Source organism: Cuculus canorus, chromosome 10 (genome assembly GCF_017976375.1).
Source record: "Cuculus canorus isolate bCucCan1 chromosome 10, bCucCan1.pri, whole genome shotgun sequence".
In the NCBI taxonomy this organism is placed as follows: Eukaryota; Metazoa; Chordata; class Aves; order Cuculiformes; family Cuculidae; genus Cuculus; species Cuculus canorus.
Window position 1 is genome coordinate 6,421,920 of NC_071410.1, and position 20,203 is coordinate 6,442,122.

A 20,203-nucleotide genomic window follows, 5' to 3' on the forward strand; every position below is an offset into this window, starting at 1 on the left:
ATTGTCAAATACAAACCAGACAAATTCACATATTCTGTCAGGGTAACGCGGGACCAGTCAGGCAGCCAAATTCCAATGACAGCAATAAATCGAATTATTACCCTGTCCCATTCAAAATTAGGCGTTGCTCAGAAAATAGCAACTCGATGATTCTGATAAAAATCCAACAAAACAGAAATTACAGTTGAGGGAGATAAGATGCAATTCCCAGCCGCTTGCAGCGGGCCAGCTCCTGGCCCAGCGCCTGTGGGAGCAGCATCCCTGCCCTCACTGCAGCCATAGCGATGGACAACCCTTGGAGGGCTGACAGCCAGTGTTTTACTGCAGCCTTCTCTGGCATCTCTTTTGGCCAGGACGAAGCAGCACAACCCATCCTCATCCTCTCCCCGTAGAGCTGTGGAGGCCATGGTGCTGGCAGAAGCGAGGATGCAGACACAATCCTTGTCTGCCCCTTCCTCCTGCACACCCGCCCAGCGTGGCTCTCCAATCCCTGAGAGGTTTCTGGTGCTTCCACACAACAAGTGAGAAATAAAGGAGCCGAGGTTATAAATGCTGATACATAATTTACTCCTATTATCAAGATTAAACACATCTTTGCATGCTTAGCATAAAACAACTGCCTTTCCCCAGATTTCTCAAGGACATGCATAAACTTCATTATTATCTAAATAATCAAAAGAGTATTTCAATAGAATATTTAACTGTCTGCCTACTGGAAACTCACAGCCTTAATCTAACACTGATCCTCTGTTGTCCTTCATGTAAATATTGTTGGGACGTCAGCCAAAGCCTAGGGAAGTGAGCTTCATCTTGGTGGATGGGAATCTCTCGTGTCAGATACAGTCAGCCTGACTAATGAGACCTACAGCTTGCCAAAACCTACAGCCTCGCTGTCTGTTCCAGCCATTGAACGCGCTCAGAAACCCAGTGGCACCAGCCCAGCAGTCTACAGATCCCAATCAACTATCAATAGCTTAAGTGTAAGTGATTGTGTATGAAGTACGAGCCAAATGTGTTTCCTTTTTCAGTTTTAGGACCTCCAGTATTGTTATTGCACCAGTAATGCTTGCACGGAATTAATCATAGACGTACCCACAAGGCAAAACACTATGAGAAGCTCTTTGTACTTTTCAAAAGTGTGCAGCTCTGAAGAGCGGAGGGAGCTGGAAGGCTTCCCAGCACGATGGGGCGTTCCCCACCATTGAGAGATAGCTAGGCAATTTTTCCCTTCTTTTTTTTGAAAAAAAAGCATTGGTTGCAGGCCATCTCTCATCATGACATTGACCTTGTGTTCCTCCACTCTGGAACCCAGCATCATTGCCTCCCCAGTTTTCTCCTTCAACTCTTTGGAGGTTTTTTGGATGAACACAGCGCTTTTCCACGCTGGTGGATGCTCTTCTCTGAAGAAGAGGGTTGTTCCAGGATGAGATGCTGGCCTAGGGTGGCGGTGCACCAGAAAATCCCACAGAGGGATGACCATGGGGACAGGTCTGCAAAAGCTGTTCTACGTTGTCCAGCATCCAACAGCACCTACAGTCTGATCCAGCACCAAGACTCACTGCAACACAAGGAGTCTGCCCCAGCGATCAATCTACACCAACCAGCCATCGATCTGCTTCACAACAACAAGGGATAACAGCAAAGTCAGGGAAATGCCAGATGTGGGTTAGACTGGTCCTATGGCCACCAGAAGAGATCATGGCATTGCCAAAGCCCAGGAATCTGTGCCATTTAACTCAGCAGAAACTTCATTCTGACAATTAAATTTACCTCCATTAATTAAGAAAGTGATTATAGTCTATAAATATACACATAAAATTACTGTAAGGTCAAAAGTCAAACCTAAAATCTCATTACAAGCCTAGGGAAACTACATGACCTGCAAGTCATGGACAAGCTCAACTCACAGCAAGGCAGGTGGGGTTCCATCCCATCTCATCAGCCCTGCAGCCACGAGGGCAAGATGGAAAATGAGCCCTCAAGTTTGCCTGGGGCTGTAAATTGAAAAGCTGCAGGGAGATGACCGAGCAATGGTAATGGAAAAGAAGCGTATTTTCATGACTGTATAAGTACTGCAAGGAAAGCAGTTGGTTTTGTGGCTCCCAGCAAAGCTGATGTCAACTCACGGACACCGGGGAACTGATGCCAGGTCCGATGTGGGTGGTCTGCATGCTGCCCTGGGGTCCTGCCACGTGCTCCCGTCTGGTGGCAGAAGGCTCCTACTCCCCGAGGTGGGCTGCTTCAGTGCTGCTCAAGCATGGTGGACTTCTGGCCCAACCTCTGCCTGCACAGCCTCCGATGAGTCCCAATTTCTCCAAGGCATGGTTCTGCAGCGCTGCCCCAAGGTCAGGCTGGATTGCGTTGGCTCCTGGCCCTGGTTTACAGGGCTGTCAGCTAAATTGCACCACGGCATCATTACTCCCGGTGATGGTGTGACAGACAGACAGAGCCCGGCTGGATTTTCAAAACCTAAGCACTTTGCAACAGTGACAGGCAAGGAAAAAAAACCACCAACCCACAACCCTCTTAGTCTGAGCAGATTTTATCTGGAAACACCCAAAGCTAGTAGGTGTAAGACCCCACAAAGTCATTCCTCCTGAACCACTTTTCTGACCAAACCTTTTAACTGTCACTGGGCAATAAAGAGCGATAGGTCTCATTCCCAGCCAGCACTACCTGATTAGTCTAGTCCCCACCGCATCCTTAACGCAGCCTTTCTTCAAAGCAATGCTGAAATGACTGATGTAATTTGGTGCTTTCAGACAGAGTTAGTGCGAGGAGAAGAGTCAAGTTCATTATGTTGGAGTTCATCACAGGGCTGAAGCAGCTGCAAAGATGCGGCCGATGGTGGGGCTGAGCCGCCAGCCTGGCGCCCGCTTCTGTGGCAGGAGCACAAGATGCACTGTGGGCAGGTAGGTTTAACTCAAATGTGGCCCTCTGTGGTGGGAAGGTGCCTGATTTTCACCCCAAGTACAAGAAGAGGAATGCAACGGGAAGGCAGGCAACGTGGTCCTGCAGCAATTCTGCTGGAGCCTCTCTACAGGGATCCACCCTCGCTGTCTGCAGCACACAGATGTAATGCTGCCTCTTTGCCACTGCACGCTCGCCTCATTTCTAAAACACTTACACATGCAGCTTGCATTAGAATTAAAAAACCATTAAACCTCGGAAAGGAAAAACTTTGACAGGATGCGTAATATACTAAGTATAATTAATTAAATTGGATGAGGCACTGGGGGACGAGAGAAGAGTGGATGGAGACTGTTCTTGGAAAAGGGATGGTAATGCACTAATGTTCAGTGTGTGCCATTAAGTAAGAAACAGCCTTGGAAGAGGCGAGGATGAGCGACGGGAGCTTCGAGAGACGGCACCAGCCAGTTGGGCACCTCAGATGCATCGCAAAGAAGGTATAGCACAAAATGGGGCCAATTAGAGCTCTACAAAAATGATAACAAAGGCAGAAAAGGCACTCAAGAGATGGAAGAGCAAGAAGCAATACCCTACCACTGACAGCCTCCTCCAGATTGGTCCTCCCACCCACCCTGCTAGGACTCAGGGTGATGGACCACCTTCACCGCCCAGCACCAGGGTCCTCAGGGCCAGCATGGACGTTAGAGAAGGCAAAAACGAGATTCATCCTGGAAAGCATCTGTCTCTCCATGGCATTATTCTCCAGTTATTTGTACCCCAGACACGGTGTCCCAGCATGGGTAGCACCCTGCTGCATCCATCCCTTACGGCAGGAGCCGGCAGCAAAGCCAGGGTAGGAAGCAGCAACCAAAGCCAGGGCCAAGGAGGGAGCATCAAAGGCAGCCCCAGCCGACACAGCAGGCACAACATGATGAGACAGCCATAGTCTGGCTGTTCAGCAGGACAAAGTTTTAACAGGCTTAACAACAGCATCAGCACTGATCATTAGGCAATTACAGCTGCTGAAAGTTGACAAAGCACCAGGACCAAATGAATTATCTCCCCAAATCCTGCAGGCAGGAGCATGGAAAAGAGAAAAGTCATTGTCAACAGCCTCTGATAGCTCACTGGGTACAGAAGCAGTAACTGAAAACTAAAGCGCTGCTCATTTACTTGCTGTTTGGAGAGATAAAAGGGAAAGTTCAGGAAATGAGGTCTTCAAAAACACTCTCATCATTTAGGGAGCGGTGGGAGGGAAGGTCCTGGAAACACTGATACAGCCAGCATTGCTCAGCCTCTGGGGACGTCTGATTCAGCAAGGAAGGGACTGTGTGTGTTTGGAAAGAGAAGGCAGATTTTGGCTGGGGGAGTTCACTCCTGAATCATCCCCAGCACGGTTATTTGCTCAGTTCTGCACATTCCTGCACGGCAGCCAGTGCCGGCCAAAGGGACAGCCGTGAGTCGTGATTTTATCCTCGAGGATGTGCCAAAACCCACTCCTCCAGGGATCTGCAGAGCCTAATCCACATGGGACCATGGCAATTACCTGCTTTGCTCCCTTGCAAACCACAGAACGCTCAGTTTTGTCACGCCGTGCTTCTCAAGCACAGCCCTTCACTTTGAGTGACTAGGCATGCTTTCAGGAAAAACATGCAAATGTGATTTAAACTCTAAGTGATACAGAATATATCACATCCCTTGGGAATCTGTTCCAGGGGGTAATTATTCTAATTCCTAAAATGATGTGTCTCACTTGCAGCTAGAATTTTCCAAGGCATTCTCCAGCTGCAGTTGTGTCTTGTTCACTGAATCAGAGGCGCTTGGTAGCAGATACCTTCTCCCTGAGTTCACTTCTGAACACAGGCTGAGATGACTGATGTCTGCAATGAAGTCCAGAGCACATCCCCAGAGGGTGACACCTCTCTTGTGTCCTATTTCAAGCCCAATGGTCTCACCTGAGTCCTGATGGATTCAACAGGCTTTGAGTAAGGTCCTAAATCTCCAGACACGTGTTTGGAGAGTGAAAGCCAATGCCTTTATCTATACCCAGAAACTCCTGAGACAGAACAGTCTCCAGAAAGCAAGGGACAGTATTGCATTGACAAAGCATTTCTGCTCCACCTGATGTGCCAGAGCTCAGTGGCCCCTGCAAGGCACGTCTGCCTAGTGAAAGGCTTGTGTGGATTTTATAGTGAATTAAGGGGACATATCTGCCCAATAACAACGGGAAGACTGACAAAGCAGAGGTCAGGTGATGAGGGAACTGCAGGTTGAATTGTTCATTTTAATTACTTGTCTTCATTAATGTGAGGTTCTTGGATCTTACAGTGATGACTAATGGGTTGAAATATTTGCATGAATGAATACATTTCCATAGAAAGACACGTGGCTCAAGAGTGGAACAGAAACAAAAATTTCTTTGGATTTTACAAGGGCGTTTCCACCACAAGATGAAGTGACTTCCCAGAGCCCATAAGCGTACCAGAGGAGAGCAACCCTAACTGCGAGCTAAACATTTATATGAAGGCTGAAAGTGCCCTGAAAAAGCACGGCTGAAAGTGGAAATAAGCGATGAACAAGGTAAAACACAGGTTATACTTGAGCTGTATGTGTGTCCCTGGCACCGGAATGAGTTGGATACAAGCATCAAATCTACCTGTTCTCCTGACAGCACTGAGAGGAAACAAAAGTTTAGAACAAGCCAAACACATTCAATTTGCCTGAATAATTTAGGCTGCTGAGTTATCATGTGCTTCATGGACTGTCATCGAGAGAAGCTGTATTGCAGAGGAAAGGTCTGTAAATCAATGCATCTGAGGGACCAAAACTAATCAGAGAGTGGCTGCAAAAGCACTGCCTGTCAGAAAAGATGCAGGACATGGAAGCCAACCAGCGAGCACTGCAAGGCAGATGGCAGCCCCATGCTCCCAGGGATGGCTTCTCAGAACCTGCTGTAGGAGATGCAGCGAGGCCAGGAAGAGTGGAGCATCGAGAAGATACAGCTCCTGTTGATATGTGCTGGTGAGCAGCACTGTCAGTGTCACAAATAACTCAGCTGGTAAATGCAGAGAGTAAAAACCAAATGAGAGTCTGGTCTATACATAGTGCCCACTCAGGGAGCCACCTGAATGTGCCAGACCCTCCCCAAAGGTATTTATATCCTCCACTAATGCACCTACTGCTTCCAAAACCACTTCTGCCTCTCTGACCTTCCCTGAATTCCTACTATGCACAGTTCTGACTTCAGATTTCTAGTCAAATTCCTCTTCTCAAACAGGAGCTGCCCCTTTATAACTTCTCACTGAGCTGTATCTAATCCAGAGACACAGTTAGTTCAATTGAGAAAGCCGTTCCTCTTGCAGGGCAAATCCAGAGGCTCCTCACCTGGATCAGGAACAGTTCGCCTATTAAACCAGCTGACTGGAGAACGTGCCTGAGCAGACGAGGCAGCACCGTCTGCTGTACTTTCTACACCAGCTACTCTCCTGCTTCATCTCTTTAATGAAGCCGAAGCTTCCAAAGCAGTCAGAGGAAATCAAGTGCCTGACCTATTTTGGTTTGCAAGCAATGCAGACACCCACCTTCCTTGGGCTTCTTGCAAAAATTTCCAGCCAACATTCTTCACTCTTTCATTTTTCACATAAAAGAGTGTAAGAACAACCACAAAACCTACTATCTCCAGCACACACCCAGCAGAGCAGAGTCTAGAAAGGGCCAGAAGCTCCTCACCTTTAACTCCCACCAGCTGCAGGTGCTTAGCACCCCACAGGATGTGGCACCCCTCTGACTTGCAGCCAGCCCTCCCACTGCCGCGGGGAGCCTCTGGTGACCGTCCCCACACCTCCACCCATGCGGCAGGGAGGCTTTGGCGTGTACAGCTCTCGAGTGCTTCCATAAGGCACACGGTAGCATCTGTGGTGAAATCTCACCAAATGATCCAAGATAGTTTTCTCCAGCTGGGACTGACTGAATATAGCCTGGGCGCTGGATGATGTGGGAAATCAGTCGTAGCCGAGCACAAATTGCATGCACAGAGGTAATTACTGCAGCACAAGGTTGGTAGCACCACTACCCACATGACAATATATCTCAGCAATTTTCATTTCCTATTGCTTCAATTCAAAGAGGGATTTTTTCATCTTTTTTTTTTTCTTTGTGGCTCAATTTTCTCATTTTTCTACAGGGACTGGTGTTAACCCAGGATTTCTTCAGGATAAAGCTCCACTTTCACTACAACTAGTCATTCTGTGTATTCAGATGTCCTCCTATTACTAAACTCAGACCTCAAGCCCAACCCATCTCGACCTGACTCTGCTTCCCTGCCCCAACGTGACTGTCACTGCCCAAAGGTGAAGTGACACAGTGGTGGCCGCCGGTCACCCGCAGCGGGCTGTGGATGTTGGTAATGAAACAGAACGTGTGAGTAGCTAATGAAGCTGGTTACAAAGCAAGTCATTCTCCACACTCGAAAAAGGGTGAAAATACAATAAGGAAAATGGAACAAAAAAGCGTTTCTGCTGATAAATAAAAACACTAACAGAGCTAAGGCTGAGAGTGGGAAAGCTGATCATTACTATTACAGATACTCGGCACAAATAGGGCCATGTTATGCTTACTGTGATCATACACATTGTGGCTAGTGTATATCTATAATATATTTGCTATAAAGAACTTATTTTCCAAACAGATGCAGGGCTTAAATGTAGGATGGAAAAGGAAATCACTGAGCAAAGGCAACACAAAGCCAACCAGAGCCCGGCACAGCTCCATGCTCCTGCTTCCCATCCCAGCCCTCTTCACTGCATACCTGTGTGTCTACCACGAGGAAAGGCTGCCAAACTTCTTAATAATTCTGTGACCCATTTAAAAAGATCTACTCTCTTACATTCATATATGCTGTATGAGAAATAAAATATAGCACTCGTGAGTTTTGAGTGGCAGCACTTCCCTTAAGACAGATAAAAGCTGCAAGTTCTGTTTGGTGCCGGTTATTACAGAGTTTTGACTTATCTATTATTACATAGATCATTTAGTAAAACATCCTACATACAAACCCAGTGGTATGTCTCCCTTCAGCAGTTATCTGCAGGAACTGGAGCAGTTTAGACACTCACTCACACACACACCATACTTCAAAGACAGGTGGGCTCCTTCCCCTGCACCCAGGGGAGCAGAAAGGGACAACTCTCCAGGGAACAACTCTACCAGGCTGACTCTCCATGGTGTCAACTCTACACGGGGATTGTTAGGGTTTTGGGCTCCCCATGGAGAGTTGTCCCCATGGAGAGTTGGCTGCAGAGACTTGTCCTACAACTCCCAATGGAGACGCAGTCCCCTGTCCCACAGCTCTCTGCATTGTGCAATTGTAATCAAGAGAGGTCCAAAGAGAGGTCTTTATTTCACTTACGAAGTTAATTGTACCATTTTTTTTGGGGGGGGGGGGGAACACGGAAACAGGCATGTAATTTATATCACCTGCTCCAGAGATGCTGGTCCAGCACCGCATCCGAATCACCCCTGAGCTGCCGGGTGCATGTTTTGATACAGCAGGGCAGGATTTAACCTGATGGTAACTGCTCGTGCCCAGAAGGCTGCTCTGAAACTTGCTGTGCCGTGCACCCCGTGGCCACAGAACCGAGGCTCAGCGCGCTGTTTGCAGTGATTATTCATTTAATAAAGGGCCCTGTATTTTCCAGCGGCTGCAAAATTGATGCAGGTTGCCATGGTAAGCACACACTTTCCCATTTAGTAGAATAATAGACAGCTTTGTATAATTCACTGATTTCAGATGATTTCTCACCCCAAGAGCAAGTTGCTCAAGTTACATAAGTCACCTGTTGTTGAGTCAATCTGGCAATTTTAATTAGAATAAATTTTTATGATTCCTCTTTGCAACACTTAGAGCTGCTCTGCCACCAGAATGCCGAGATGTCTGTAAATTATACAGGTTCCAATCACATCTTTTTTTGCTGTTTTAATTACAGTAACATTGCAGCATTAATCATGTAAGCCTCTGTTAAACAAGTAACAGCCATCCTCCATCATAATTAAAAAGAAAGGCCAAGCAAACAGGAGCTTTGGAGTTTACCATATTTCCTCTGAAAATTGTATTTTAACTTAAGAGTTTCACAAACAGTAGTTTTATTTGGCTCTAATTAGTGTTGTGAAGGAAACACCGAAAGGTTAATAAGAGATGGTTAGTTTGTAATGCAAGTTTCTCGGTGCCAGCCCCAGCAGTTCAGTCTGTTTTCAGAGTCATTAACGATGTAGATTGATTACAGGAGGAGATCAGGAAGTGCTGGCTTGCTGCGTTAGCAGAAGGTTAGGTTTTATTCATATACCTTCCCTACTGCTAAATATGATGGCCATTACCCTGACCATTTTGCTAGTCTTAACTGCTGTGAGACAGAAAGTGTTAATGGTTTCCTTAGAGGTTACTGGCAAAAGGAAAAAAATCAGTCCACATGAGCCTTTTTTCAGCTTGTTTATAAGGGAAAAGGAAGCTGCAAGCTCAACGGAACTGATTATTTATCTTAAAAATATTTGAAAATCCAAGCATGGGGTGGTGGTTTTGGAAAAGGATGCTTTGGGAGAGCCAGGGTTAGCACCGTCCTGTCCTTCAGCTGAACCCTGACAAAGATCTTCTCTGCAAACCTTCTGCTTGAGCTGGAGTTCAGGAGTGATTAACAAAACGAAGCACAAATAGAAGCAAAAACTATCTAACCAGAAACACCACCTCTTCATATCTCCTATAAATTGCTCTCCAGTCACCCAGCAAAAATATGGGTAAGCAGAAACTAAATTTGACAAAATCTCATTAAGAAGTACAATAAAACACTAGAAACCCTCCAACTTTCTGGGCTGATCATTCATCCATTACAAACCTACACAACAGGGCACGGATCCAAGTTTAATTTCATTCTCAAAGTTGCCAAAATATTCACATCTGGTGAATGTTTTCTGTGGTTACACAGAAAGGACCCGAGGATCTAAAGGTTGTAACTCCTGTGACCCTGGACTGAGCAACTTCAGAGATGAAGACATTGCAAGAATTACCTTTGATGGAAGGAACCTTATAAACTGAAGAAAAGAGTGCCAGGAATGAGGGATATATGATAGTGCTTCTTATGCAAACAAAAGAGTTTACACATCTGTTTGTTATTTAGTTCTGTTGTTGCAGAAAGGGATTGGTGTTCATTTATTGCTATGGATATGACTTCAATGTCACCCTGCCCAACCATCAGTTTCCAGTAAGGACTCAACCAAGCTGCGCTCAACGCTACAGAGCTATGAACCTAAAAAAGAAACAACAGGAGGGATCTGTTTGTGCCAGTCAGAGGGTCTGTGTGTTTAATCCATCTCCTCGAGTGACCTCTGCCTTGCTTTGCTGTGATGCAACGCAACAGTCAAGCAAGGCGAGCCCACTGGTGGGGCAGCCTGACTCACGGCCCAACTCTGCCTGTACCGTGTGCCTGGCAACGACGAAGGTCATCCTGGAGAGAGACCTGTTAATTTGAGTGCTTGAAAGCTTTTCTTCCGGTTAGATTCACTGGTCTAAGAAAAGATATTACATCCCTCTGTGAGCCTGGTTGGGCAAAATGAAGAGGAGCGGGAGCATGGGGAGGATGAAGAGAGCATGTACAAAAGTATCAGTAACCACCACACAGCTACTCATGAGCTAACTTAGATGCCTAATAGGTAATCATTTAAAATTGTAGGAATCATAAGAAAGCAACTCCGCTTCTCAAAGCCCAGCTTACCCAATCATCATAAAAATCCTTCTCTAGGGTTTCAAAGTACTTTGAGAAGCTGACTGCTCCCTCCAGGCTGGCCACTGCGGGAGCACCACTGAGCTCAACGAGGCTGCTTTACTGAGAGATCCATGCAATAATCCAGAAATCAGAAGAGCTGTAGTAATTGACATTGCCCTGTAAAGAAAGCTTACAGCGTTTATCCATCTTAAGGGATGTGCTGTCATTCACATACAAATGTTATACTCTACATCTTGTGCTGCATATATGAATACGAGAAAGTAGGCATTTTATTAATTTGTATAAACTTCCAGAGAAATGCAACTATATTTCCAGCTTCCAAAGCCCTAGAATATGTCACTTAGGTCTTCATTTTCATACAGCTCTACATGTAGCCTTTCTACAGAGTAAGGTGGAACAACTGCTGGAAATCAGCTTAAAAAACCAACAGTTTCTAATGCCTGTGTTTGCCCCCAGTTAATACCATTAGCCATGTTCTCAATTCATGCCTGAAATGCACACAGATACTATGGAGATGAGCAGAAGAGGCAAATGGAATATTCTAGATAAAACCTGATCCCCTAAATGATGATGTATCTGAATAATTTGGGATGTAATCAGCAAGAGAAGTTTCAGTGAATATCATGTGCCCAGCCCTCCTTTACATTCAAGCCTATTTCTGTACTGTGTGATAGTATAAAGACAACTTAATATAAGCATTTAAATATAACCCATTTCTATTCAAAGAACCCTTCGTCTTGCTGGAGTTTACGAGAGTCAGACAATTAAACTATCTAGGTGAGCAAAGTTACTCAAATGTGGAAATGTATGCAGGATCAGGTCTTTCCAGATGACATTTCACGCCAACCTTTACTGCTGATCTGGCACCAGAAAAATGGAAGCGATGCTTTTAGAAGCAATTCTCTGAAGAGACACATTACTGACATTGCTTAAAAACCCTCTCACTTTGATTGTAAAGCTTTTTCACTATTTTATGGCTGTGGTGACTATTTCTAAAGCTGGCTCTTTTATGATTAGTGTGTGTTTATTATTTTCATATTTTCTTTTGGATGCTATTTTTACCTTAGACAGCAAATCACTGCTTCATTGGGCCAACGATTTTCCTTCTACAACTGATGGTAAAAATACTGGTCAGCACTAGGAATTAAGATAAGTTTGAAATCTGTTGCTTCTATCATTAAAAACACATATTTGAAATAATTCCTTTCTGATTTCCATGCTGGCGAGAGCTCCTATTACTTATAGAGTACAAGTACAACTCCGGCTCAAGGCAAGGTGAAAAAGATGATACTAAACATTTAAGCAAATCCAGGTGGCCGTACACATCCACACAAAGTAAACAAGCCAAACCTGCACAAACTATGTTTGGAAGAGGGTAAAAGGATTTTTTTAAAATAAGTCCCAGTATGAGTGAAACCAAGAGAAGAATAACTACCTGAATCACAAAACAGAGTATCTAGCCTCAAAGATGCTAATTCAGGTCCTGAGGGATCTAATCAACCTCTTTGTTGAAGTAAAGATAAAACTTTTTGACAGCAAATGCTTTCTGATAAAATGGAATTTTCAATTACCCTGTGAAACATCTGGTCCGTGCTGCCATTTCCCAGGAAAAGCACCGCCACGCTCTGCAATGTTGGAAAACAATTCACACTGAGATTTCTCCATGTTGCTGGGAGGAACAGGTGCCAGGAGCTTCAAGACCAATGGTAAAGCTCCTGTGGCCACCAGCATCACCCATGGAAGCAATGCTGATGGTGGGTCTTCTGCCTGGCACCACCACGCACTTCACTCTCTTCCTGGAAACCACATTTTCCTCCGGTACTGGATTTTCAGTCAAGGTTACACCAAAACATGGAGAAAATACACACAATATTGTAGCAAAAGAGGACAAGATACAAAGGGGGACACAAGGATTTTTCCCCATCTTCCAACAGACTTCACCAGCCAACCTGAAATGTCCTTGAGATCCAACAGATGCTTCAAACCTTCCCTTTTTCTAACAAATCCATTTGGAAGTTCAGCTAAGGACATTGTTTGGAAAGGAGTGCATATAAACTTCTAGCAGTGCTTAACACCTCCACAAATAAACAAACAATTAAACAGCAGCAAGGCAATCGTGAAAGGTGGAGCAGCACAGGTGCCCGGTACCCGCCTTCCTCAGCATCCCATTTGATATCAATTAGCAGGGGAAGGAAAACAATTCTGGGTGATAATGAACTCCAAATTGGGTACATATTAGAGCAATTAAAGCCATCTTTTCAACTGATTAATTTATAATCAATAATTAAGATCCTGAGGCAAAGAAGGACTGGGCAGAAGTCCTGCTCCCAAAATAAGAGACATGGCTGAGCTCCAGGCAGTATTTCTGATGACCTACTGCTGCCCATTAAAGCCTGATACCTTCCATGTTACGGTTTGCCATTTTTCTGGAAATCTAGGTCATTTCAAAGAGCTCCTGCCAGCAGGACTGGCAGCCAAGAGTGGCACCAGGGCAGTGAAGGGGGTACAGGGCCTGGAGGCCACCTGAGCATCTGCAGCAGGTCCCTGAGGCTCCCATGGCCAGGTCCTCACCACCAGTGCCAGGCTCACATGGTGGTTTAAGAACACTAAAGGCCTTGGACCTACCCACACCCGTGCCTACCTCACTCTGCAGGAAATCCAGCATCTCAGTAGGCAAAGGCTGGCCAGACAGGTCAACACTAGCCCCCCAGTGCCACCACGGAGGGATCATCTCCTACCCCCGCGCTGCAGGATTTCTGCCAAGCAGCATCTTATCTCAGCAGGATTACCCACCCAGCAGATAAAGACTCCTGAATTATCTGGGTGAAGTCTGAGAGTTGGCTGCTCACAAAAGTCTCATAGTGTTGTAAGCCAAGGTGCAAGCCCAGCAGAGCCTGGCCTTGGGGGCAACTCGCTGGGCTCCCAGGCAGCAGAGACCATTAGCATTGATGAGCAAACTGTGACAACTCTTCCAACACACCTCTGTGGGATTACATGAGACACATGTTAGGCAGAGACATTGAGTTAAGGCAAAGCATGGCGACAGGAGCTGCCAGGCTCTCCTTCAGCCACAGACAGTGTGCTTGGGGTGGTATTCAGGCAAGTGGTTCTGCACACCCTTGGCATGGAACTTGCTGTTTCCTCCCTGCTCTGCCACTCTGACCCAAATTTGGTAAAAATTACTATGCCCAACCCATCATTTTAATCATGCAGGAATCGCTGTTATCACCATCATCTCAGCATCTTGATTTTTGTGATTATTTTCTGCAGTCCCTACTCAACAAATCAGCTCAGAAAATATTCTCTTTAACCTTTTTTTTCAGCTTCTGTGACAGTAATTGCTAACCTTCCCTGTCTGCACTGCTCCTGCCATCGCTCCACAAACACCCCGATGACCTTGCAGGTGAGTCCTCCCTGCTTCTCAGCAAGAGACAGCACAGGTCCTGCAGGACACGAGAGCTGAACCCAGCACACCTGCCTGCCTGTAGGTCCAGCTGGATGGCAATGAAGTGCTGGCATGCCAGCTTTCTCCCCGAATAAACCAGAATCAAGAGCACCAATCCTTAGGCCATCACAGGACTGGGAGCCAGACTCACAGGCTGCCTTTGGAAGTCACCTTCTGGAAAGACTCCTAATTTTGGGGAGATATTTTACAGGCAATGAGGAGTTCTTGTTACAATGGATTGGACCATATTTATTTCCATTTGACTCCTCCAACAAGCTCTGCCTCCAACTCATCCTCTTTAACTCATTTGCATTGTTATCTGGTGCACAACAGAGCCAGCACGCAGACTTATCAGAAATGTAATCTCTGTAAAACCCTATCTGCAGTCCATTGAGATTGTTTTTTTTGCTGAAGGAATGTGACAAAAAATTAACAGATGTTGCTCAGACCATTCAACAGGACAGGAATCAATTATGAGCATTTCTGCTCCTACAGTTATCCCTTACTGCAAATGCATCTTAGGAAACCCTCTCCTGATCGAAATGAAAAAGCATTTCTTTGTAATAGAAGAATAATAAATGATAGCTATCAGCCTGCATTCTCTGACACGGTGCCGGTCCGCAGAGAATTAAACTGCCACTGTACAGTTATATAAATGTTTAATTTTTTTCATCTTTGGCCACAGTAGGGTTGTCTAGAAATACATTATCGCTGCGGATGCCATCCCTCTCCAATTAGCGTGGCTGGCAGCGTGGAATGGGTAGGTGACCTCTGCGTTCCCCTCCTCACGGAGTCTTACAGGGTTAACTACGGCCATTTAACAGACTCTATCGAGAATTAATACAGCGATCAGCTTCTCTCCAGAAAAAAAGAAAACATTCAGCAGCGCAGATGGCAAGAACTCTCTCTCTCCCGTTTGACTCTTTTATGACAGCAAAACAAAGGCTTTTAATGATGTTTACCATGAATTGAATTAAACAGCTGAAGACCAGTTCATAATCACAGCATTTTGTTTTCATATCCTTAAGTCTTTTAGCAGTGGGGCTTCCAGTTGAGCCTCAGCTACAGCTTATCTCAAGATATAGCCAAGCGCCCTGAGGCTCCCCTGCGCCGGAGCACCAAACCGCATTCAGGCTTCTTAATTGAAAAAGACAGGATGTTTGCATAGGATGTTTGCATCAGTCAGACATTAAAAGCGACATTCACGCCCAAGTACAAACGATGGCTTAGGCTCAGCTGAACTCCTCTGACTTCTTTCCTCTAGCTAATACTGGTCTGGTTTCAGAGCCGGACTTCATCCCCGCATGTGGGGATGTGTGAGAGCTGAAAGCCCACCACCTATACAGGTGAAAAGATACAAAGCGCTCACCCACTGGCCTGAGCTAATCCCTCGTGGGATGCCTGACTAATTGCCTACATGCTCTGATGACCTTTTGGAAAAGTTGCCCGGGCAGCGCCTGTGTGTGAGCTCCAGAGAAAGCGAGCAGAGTGCAGGGGAAAGGGTGCACCGCCTGCACTCCAGAGAGGAGCACTGGCAGCAACCAGCACCATGCACGGCACCAGTAATTCCTGCCCTAATCCCAACTCCGACGCTCGCTCACTATCAGGCAAATGCTCAAGGCCTTGAGTTTTCTGCCTATGAAATAGAGGATAATCCTAACTGCTTGCTTACCTGACAGGCGTAGCGTGAGGATTAATTTATATCTACCCAGCACTCTGATGATGTACAGCGTTATCCCCAGCAAGCGCTAAGCATCCTTACTGCGCACCCAAGGCCGCATCAGAGCAACCGAATGGGGCATGTGGAAGTCAGAGGGAAGGTGGGCAGCCCCCCAGGACGCACAGTGGTGGCTCACCTTGTTCAGGCCCCTGGGACCCCATGGACGGAACGCTGGTGTTCAGCACATCGTTGACAGCTGTGTCGCAGTAGAGGCCCCGCTGCACGTCGTGCTCACTGTCTGTCTGGTCACTCTCCTCGTGGCCGCTGTCCTTCAGACTGTTCCCCTCCAAGTCCTTGAACGTGGAGCTGCTGGGGGAGACACAGCCATCACTTACTGTGGGGGACAAGGTAGCCCCTGAGGCGCTGCGGTGAGACCGTGCCACCACCGCTCAGCCTCACATCCTGCAGGGACAGGGAGGTCCCCTGGCACCACAGCACCCAGTGGCAGGGCTGGGACTGCTCCCCAGCACAGAGAGCTGAAAGAGTGGGCAAGGAGCACAGCACTCCCTGCTCGGCACCTCTGCACCCCGAAACACAGCGTCCAGCCTGCAGCACCTCGTAGGCTGCTTCTGCCCACAGGCACGGTGGAAGCCCGGGGGTCAGGCTGCTGTGGATATTATGGAAGCTGAGAGGGAAGCCAGACTTGAAAATAAAATTTAAACAATATATATATTAAAAGAGCTGTTGCTATAACTAGGATCCCTCAAGCTCTATTACCTCATATTGAAGTTACACAGCGTCTAAACCCTCATTTTTTAGGTTACAGGTCAAATCCTAATCTCTTACAGTTTGGAAATAAAAATCTTCCTGGAAACAGGAATTTCTTTTCACAATGATGATGCCATTCTTATTTTTAACAATAGTGATTCTGGGTCCAAGCTCACACAACTTTAAGGAGACGTGATACACAGTTAACTCCTTGACATCGCCTGCAAGTGCAGTCACTGCCGGGTGGACCTGAGTGCTGAGCAGCTCTCAGATTCCCCTCAAGTGCTGAGCAGCTCCACCATGGCTCCCAGCTCCTATACTGGAGGGATGGAAGAGTTTCATTCCTGGCTGCACTGGGGATCCTTCCACTGCTCCCCGCTGCCCTGAGAAGGGGTGATGCCCCAGGACACCCAGCTGCAGTGAGCTGTGAGGTCACGTTGAGATGCACCTGCCCCAGGTGGCACTGCCACCAGGGTGTCCCTGGGGCCACCCATCCTGTGCTTTTTTCCACACTCAGACTTGGCATCAGAAGTCCACACCTACTGGTGTGGAATCACCTGCACCCATGGCCACAAACTTTCTCGCTGGCTGATTTGAGGTGAAACAGTGGTGGAAGAAGGCACTTGTGCTTCAAAGCCCAAAGAGCTGGAGATTTTCATTACTTTTAAAAGCCCTTTTGCGTCTCCACGGAAACCAAGCAGACCACCTACCATCTGATGCTTTGCAAAAGCACACAAGGGGGGAAACTCTGAAATACACACAAATTGGTAAACCTTCAAACATTACCTTTTAAATAAAGATGTCCCTGTTGAAGCCACTGACTTTCATTCCAGGCAACATCAAAGAATTTTAAGTTAAGAAAGCACTACAAATCTACAATTCATTTGTGTGCGCGTAGATGAGTAAGCGAGGCAGGCAGACAACACAGGAAAAGTACAAATAGATTAATTAAAGTGCTGGATTTGAGGAGATTCACTCACCAAAGATAGAAGAGCTACAATATCTTCATAAAGGCAAACGATGAAAATGATGCCACAGTATGTTACTGAAAATATTTTTTGTTCTTAGATGTCTGCACAACATTCCCAGCACTCGTTGTACTTAAGATACGAGACAAAGGTATAAAGCAAGAGGAAACGCTGTCCTACATGGAGCTGCTGTTCATAACGTGCAGGCAACCCATGTTACAACGCATTTATCTTCCCCGCAGTGAACCAGACCGTAATGCAGCAGCCACACGACATGTTTCCGCGGCTGACACTTCTTTAAAGGATGGGCAGGTCTCGGGGAATCGGCAGCGGCAGCATTTCCCAAACAATACAACCTGGGAGTAAGCTCTGCTGCGGCAGGCGGGAGCACTGCTTGCCTTTATCTTAGGTGTGAACACAGAAAGATTAATAGATTTGGGTTTATTTTCAGGATGCTTGCAGACTCTCTGGTGAGGAGCAGCATGGCACAGGCAAACCATCTCTCTCACAATCACATTAGCATCGTTAAACATCATGAGCCACACAGGCAAATATACCTGTCCTCCACTAGCTGAACCCGAGCTGCTTAAACAACATGCTCGCAACTCCCTTACTCCTTATATTTTTAAGATGTAAAAAAATGGGATCTCAGCCAGGCAGATAATTGGATTTTTTTACTGCTCAGATCAGATCTCAACACTTCAGGGCCAGCTCCTGCTCTCTATTACACCCCTGCTACCGTGATGGCTTCTGCAGAGCTCACGGGCACAAGCCCACCAGGCGTGGGCACAGGCACAGCCCCATCTCACCCACCGCACGCCTCGGCCAGTCCCTGGGGAGGAGAGGGGAGGTGGGCAAAGAGCTGCCTGCATCCTGCGCCGGCGGACGGCCCCCAGCCCCGCACTGTGGCTTGCTGATGAGGATCAATTGTGCTGTGTCAGTGCCTTTCCCTGCCTCAGAATCAGCCGGGGAGGCAGAGGCAAGCCTGGCCACCTGCCCCACCGGGGGATGCTCACCTCGTGTTTAACACAATCCAGTGGGGTTCAACCGGGTAACTTCAGCATTAACCTCCCTGAAACATTTCTTTGCCACTGCTGAGCTCTGAGGATACCAATACTTTATCCAAAGAGTTAAATTCTCCCAAGGGTAATTGCCAGCTTGCCACTGAACTGATGATTTCCTTTTTACCCATGGAAGAAAAAAAGCTTAGCAAAGCGTTGTTTTGCCTTGGAATTCAAACTAAAACAGTGAGCGTCTATCCAACCCAATTATCTGCCCCCAAATGAGATTTTTTTCCTCTTTTCCCCTGCCTCACATGGCAGGGAGATCTCAACATCCAAATCTATCATTTTATTCCTATAGGTTCAAATAGAATAAACTCTATGAATTTAAAAGTTGTCAGGGTAACAGCACTCCACCTAACTCGCTGTAACTTCCTGGTGTGAAGGAGTCAAAGAGGAAAAGAAAAGACCTGTCTTTATTGCAAACCAAGAGCAAAGGGACTTAATAGGAAGTAAATACTGTTTTTAAATTCAAATGATTACTCTTGAAACGTTTTGCATATTTAAAAAAGCAAGTAGTATATAATGCAGTAAGGAATAACATTAAATAATCAGGATTTGGCTGGGCAAACCCAAGCGCTTTCAGACGAGCCTACGTACCTTTTTATTAAATGAGCTCTGCTGTTCACGTAGTTGGAATCGAAGGAGTAGTTTTCAGTCTGGAAGGAGGAAAAGAAAAAGGAGATGGTTAGAAATCTCATTTTCCCACGTCTGGGAACAGCCAGGTTTACAGGGCCAGGACAAAAACAATCAGCAAACCCCATGGGAGGGAAAGACCACCCCAGTACAGGACAGATCCCAGTGAGCAGGATGGAGCTGGGTGTGGAAAACTCCTCCCTGTTAGTCTTTCCACCAGCTTTCACCAAAGAAAAAGGCTGGCTGGTCACCACAGAACAATTTGCAGAGAAGAAACAATGTGACTATGCTCTGTTACAAAACTAATTGCTTTTAATTCCCTGATGGACTCGGTTCTGTGTGTGTCAATTTGACTGAAAGTTCAAAAGGTATTTTTCTTATTAGTGCATAATTAACATGTTAAAATATTTATTGCATAGATATGTAAATGCCAGCAAGGTAATCCCCTGCCGGAGAATTTAATGCGGGCACTTTTCTTTGTTTTACATCATTTCATTTGCAGAGACAGTAGGTTCTGTTATTAATAAAAAAGCAAACAATAGGTGACATGCTTAAAAGTTGGAGGGGAGTGAAAGCAGGTGTGGGGAAAGTCAATGGATTTGTCATTTGCAAGCAAAACCCACTAACTCCCTCTGCACTTGAAACACCGTCTTTTAACCTCGGATTACAAAGCCCCGGAGTTCTGGTACTTGCAGCAGGTAAGGAATGAAAAAAAGCAACCAGAAGGTGGAGAAGAGAGCAGGGTGCTACTGCCCAGGAAGCCATGGTGGGAGCCATGGGACGTGGTGGGTGCTGCGTGGTGGGATGTGGTGGAAGCCACAAGGTGGGATGCAGAAGCTGTTACGTAGTGGGATGTGTGGGAGCGGCACGGTGGGTCATGGTGAGGCCTGCATGATAGAATGGGGTGGGAGATGCATGAGTGACAGGGTGAGTGACAGTGGAAGCCCGTGTGATGGGACGTGGTGGGATCTGCATGGCCTGGC

General features: G+C 46.4%; 1 protein-coding gene across 2 annotated transcripts in view; it reads right to left on the reverse strand.

Annotated features, from left to right (window-relative positions):
- PCDH19 (protocadherin 19) overlaps positions 1–20,203 on the reverse strand; it is a 59,197-nt gene that overhangs the window by 12,101 nt on the left and 26,893 nt on the right. The window contains exons 3-4 of one of the 2 annotated variants that reach the window (XM_054075773.1): positions 19,185–19,243; positions 15,984–16,153 (exon numbers count right to left, since the gene is read on the reverse strand). In XM_054075773.1, the coding sequence (XP_053931748.1) occupies positions 15,984–16,153; positions 19,185–19,243 (229 nt within the window). Of the gene's footprint in view, positions 1–15,983; positions 16,157–19,184; positions 19,244–20,203 lie in introns of both variants that reach the window. The other variant, XM_054075772.1, reaches the window with a different exon arrangement.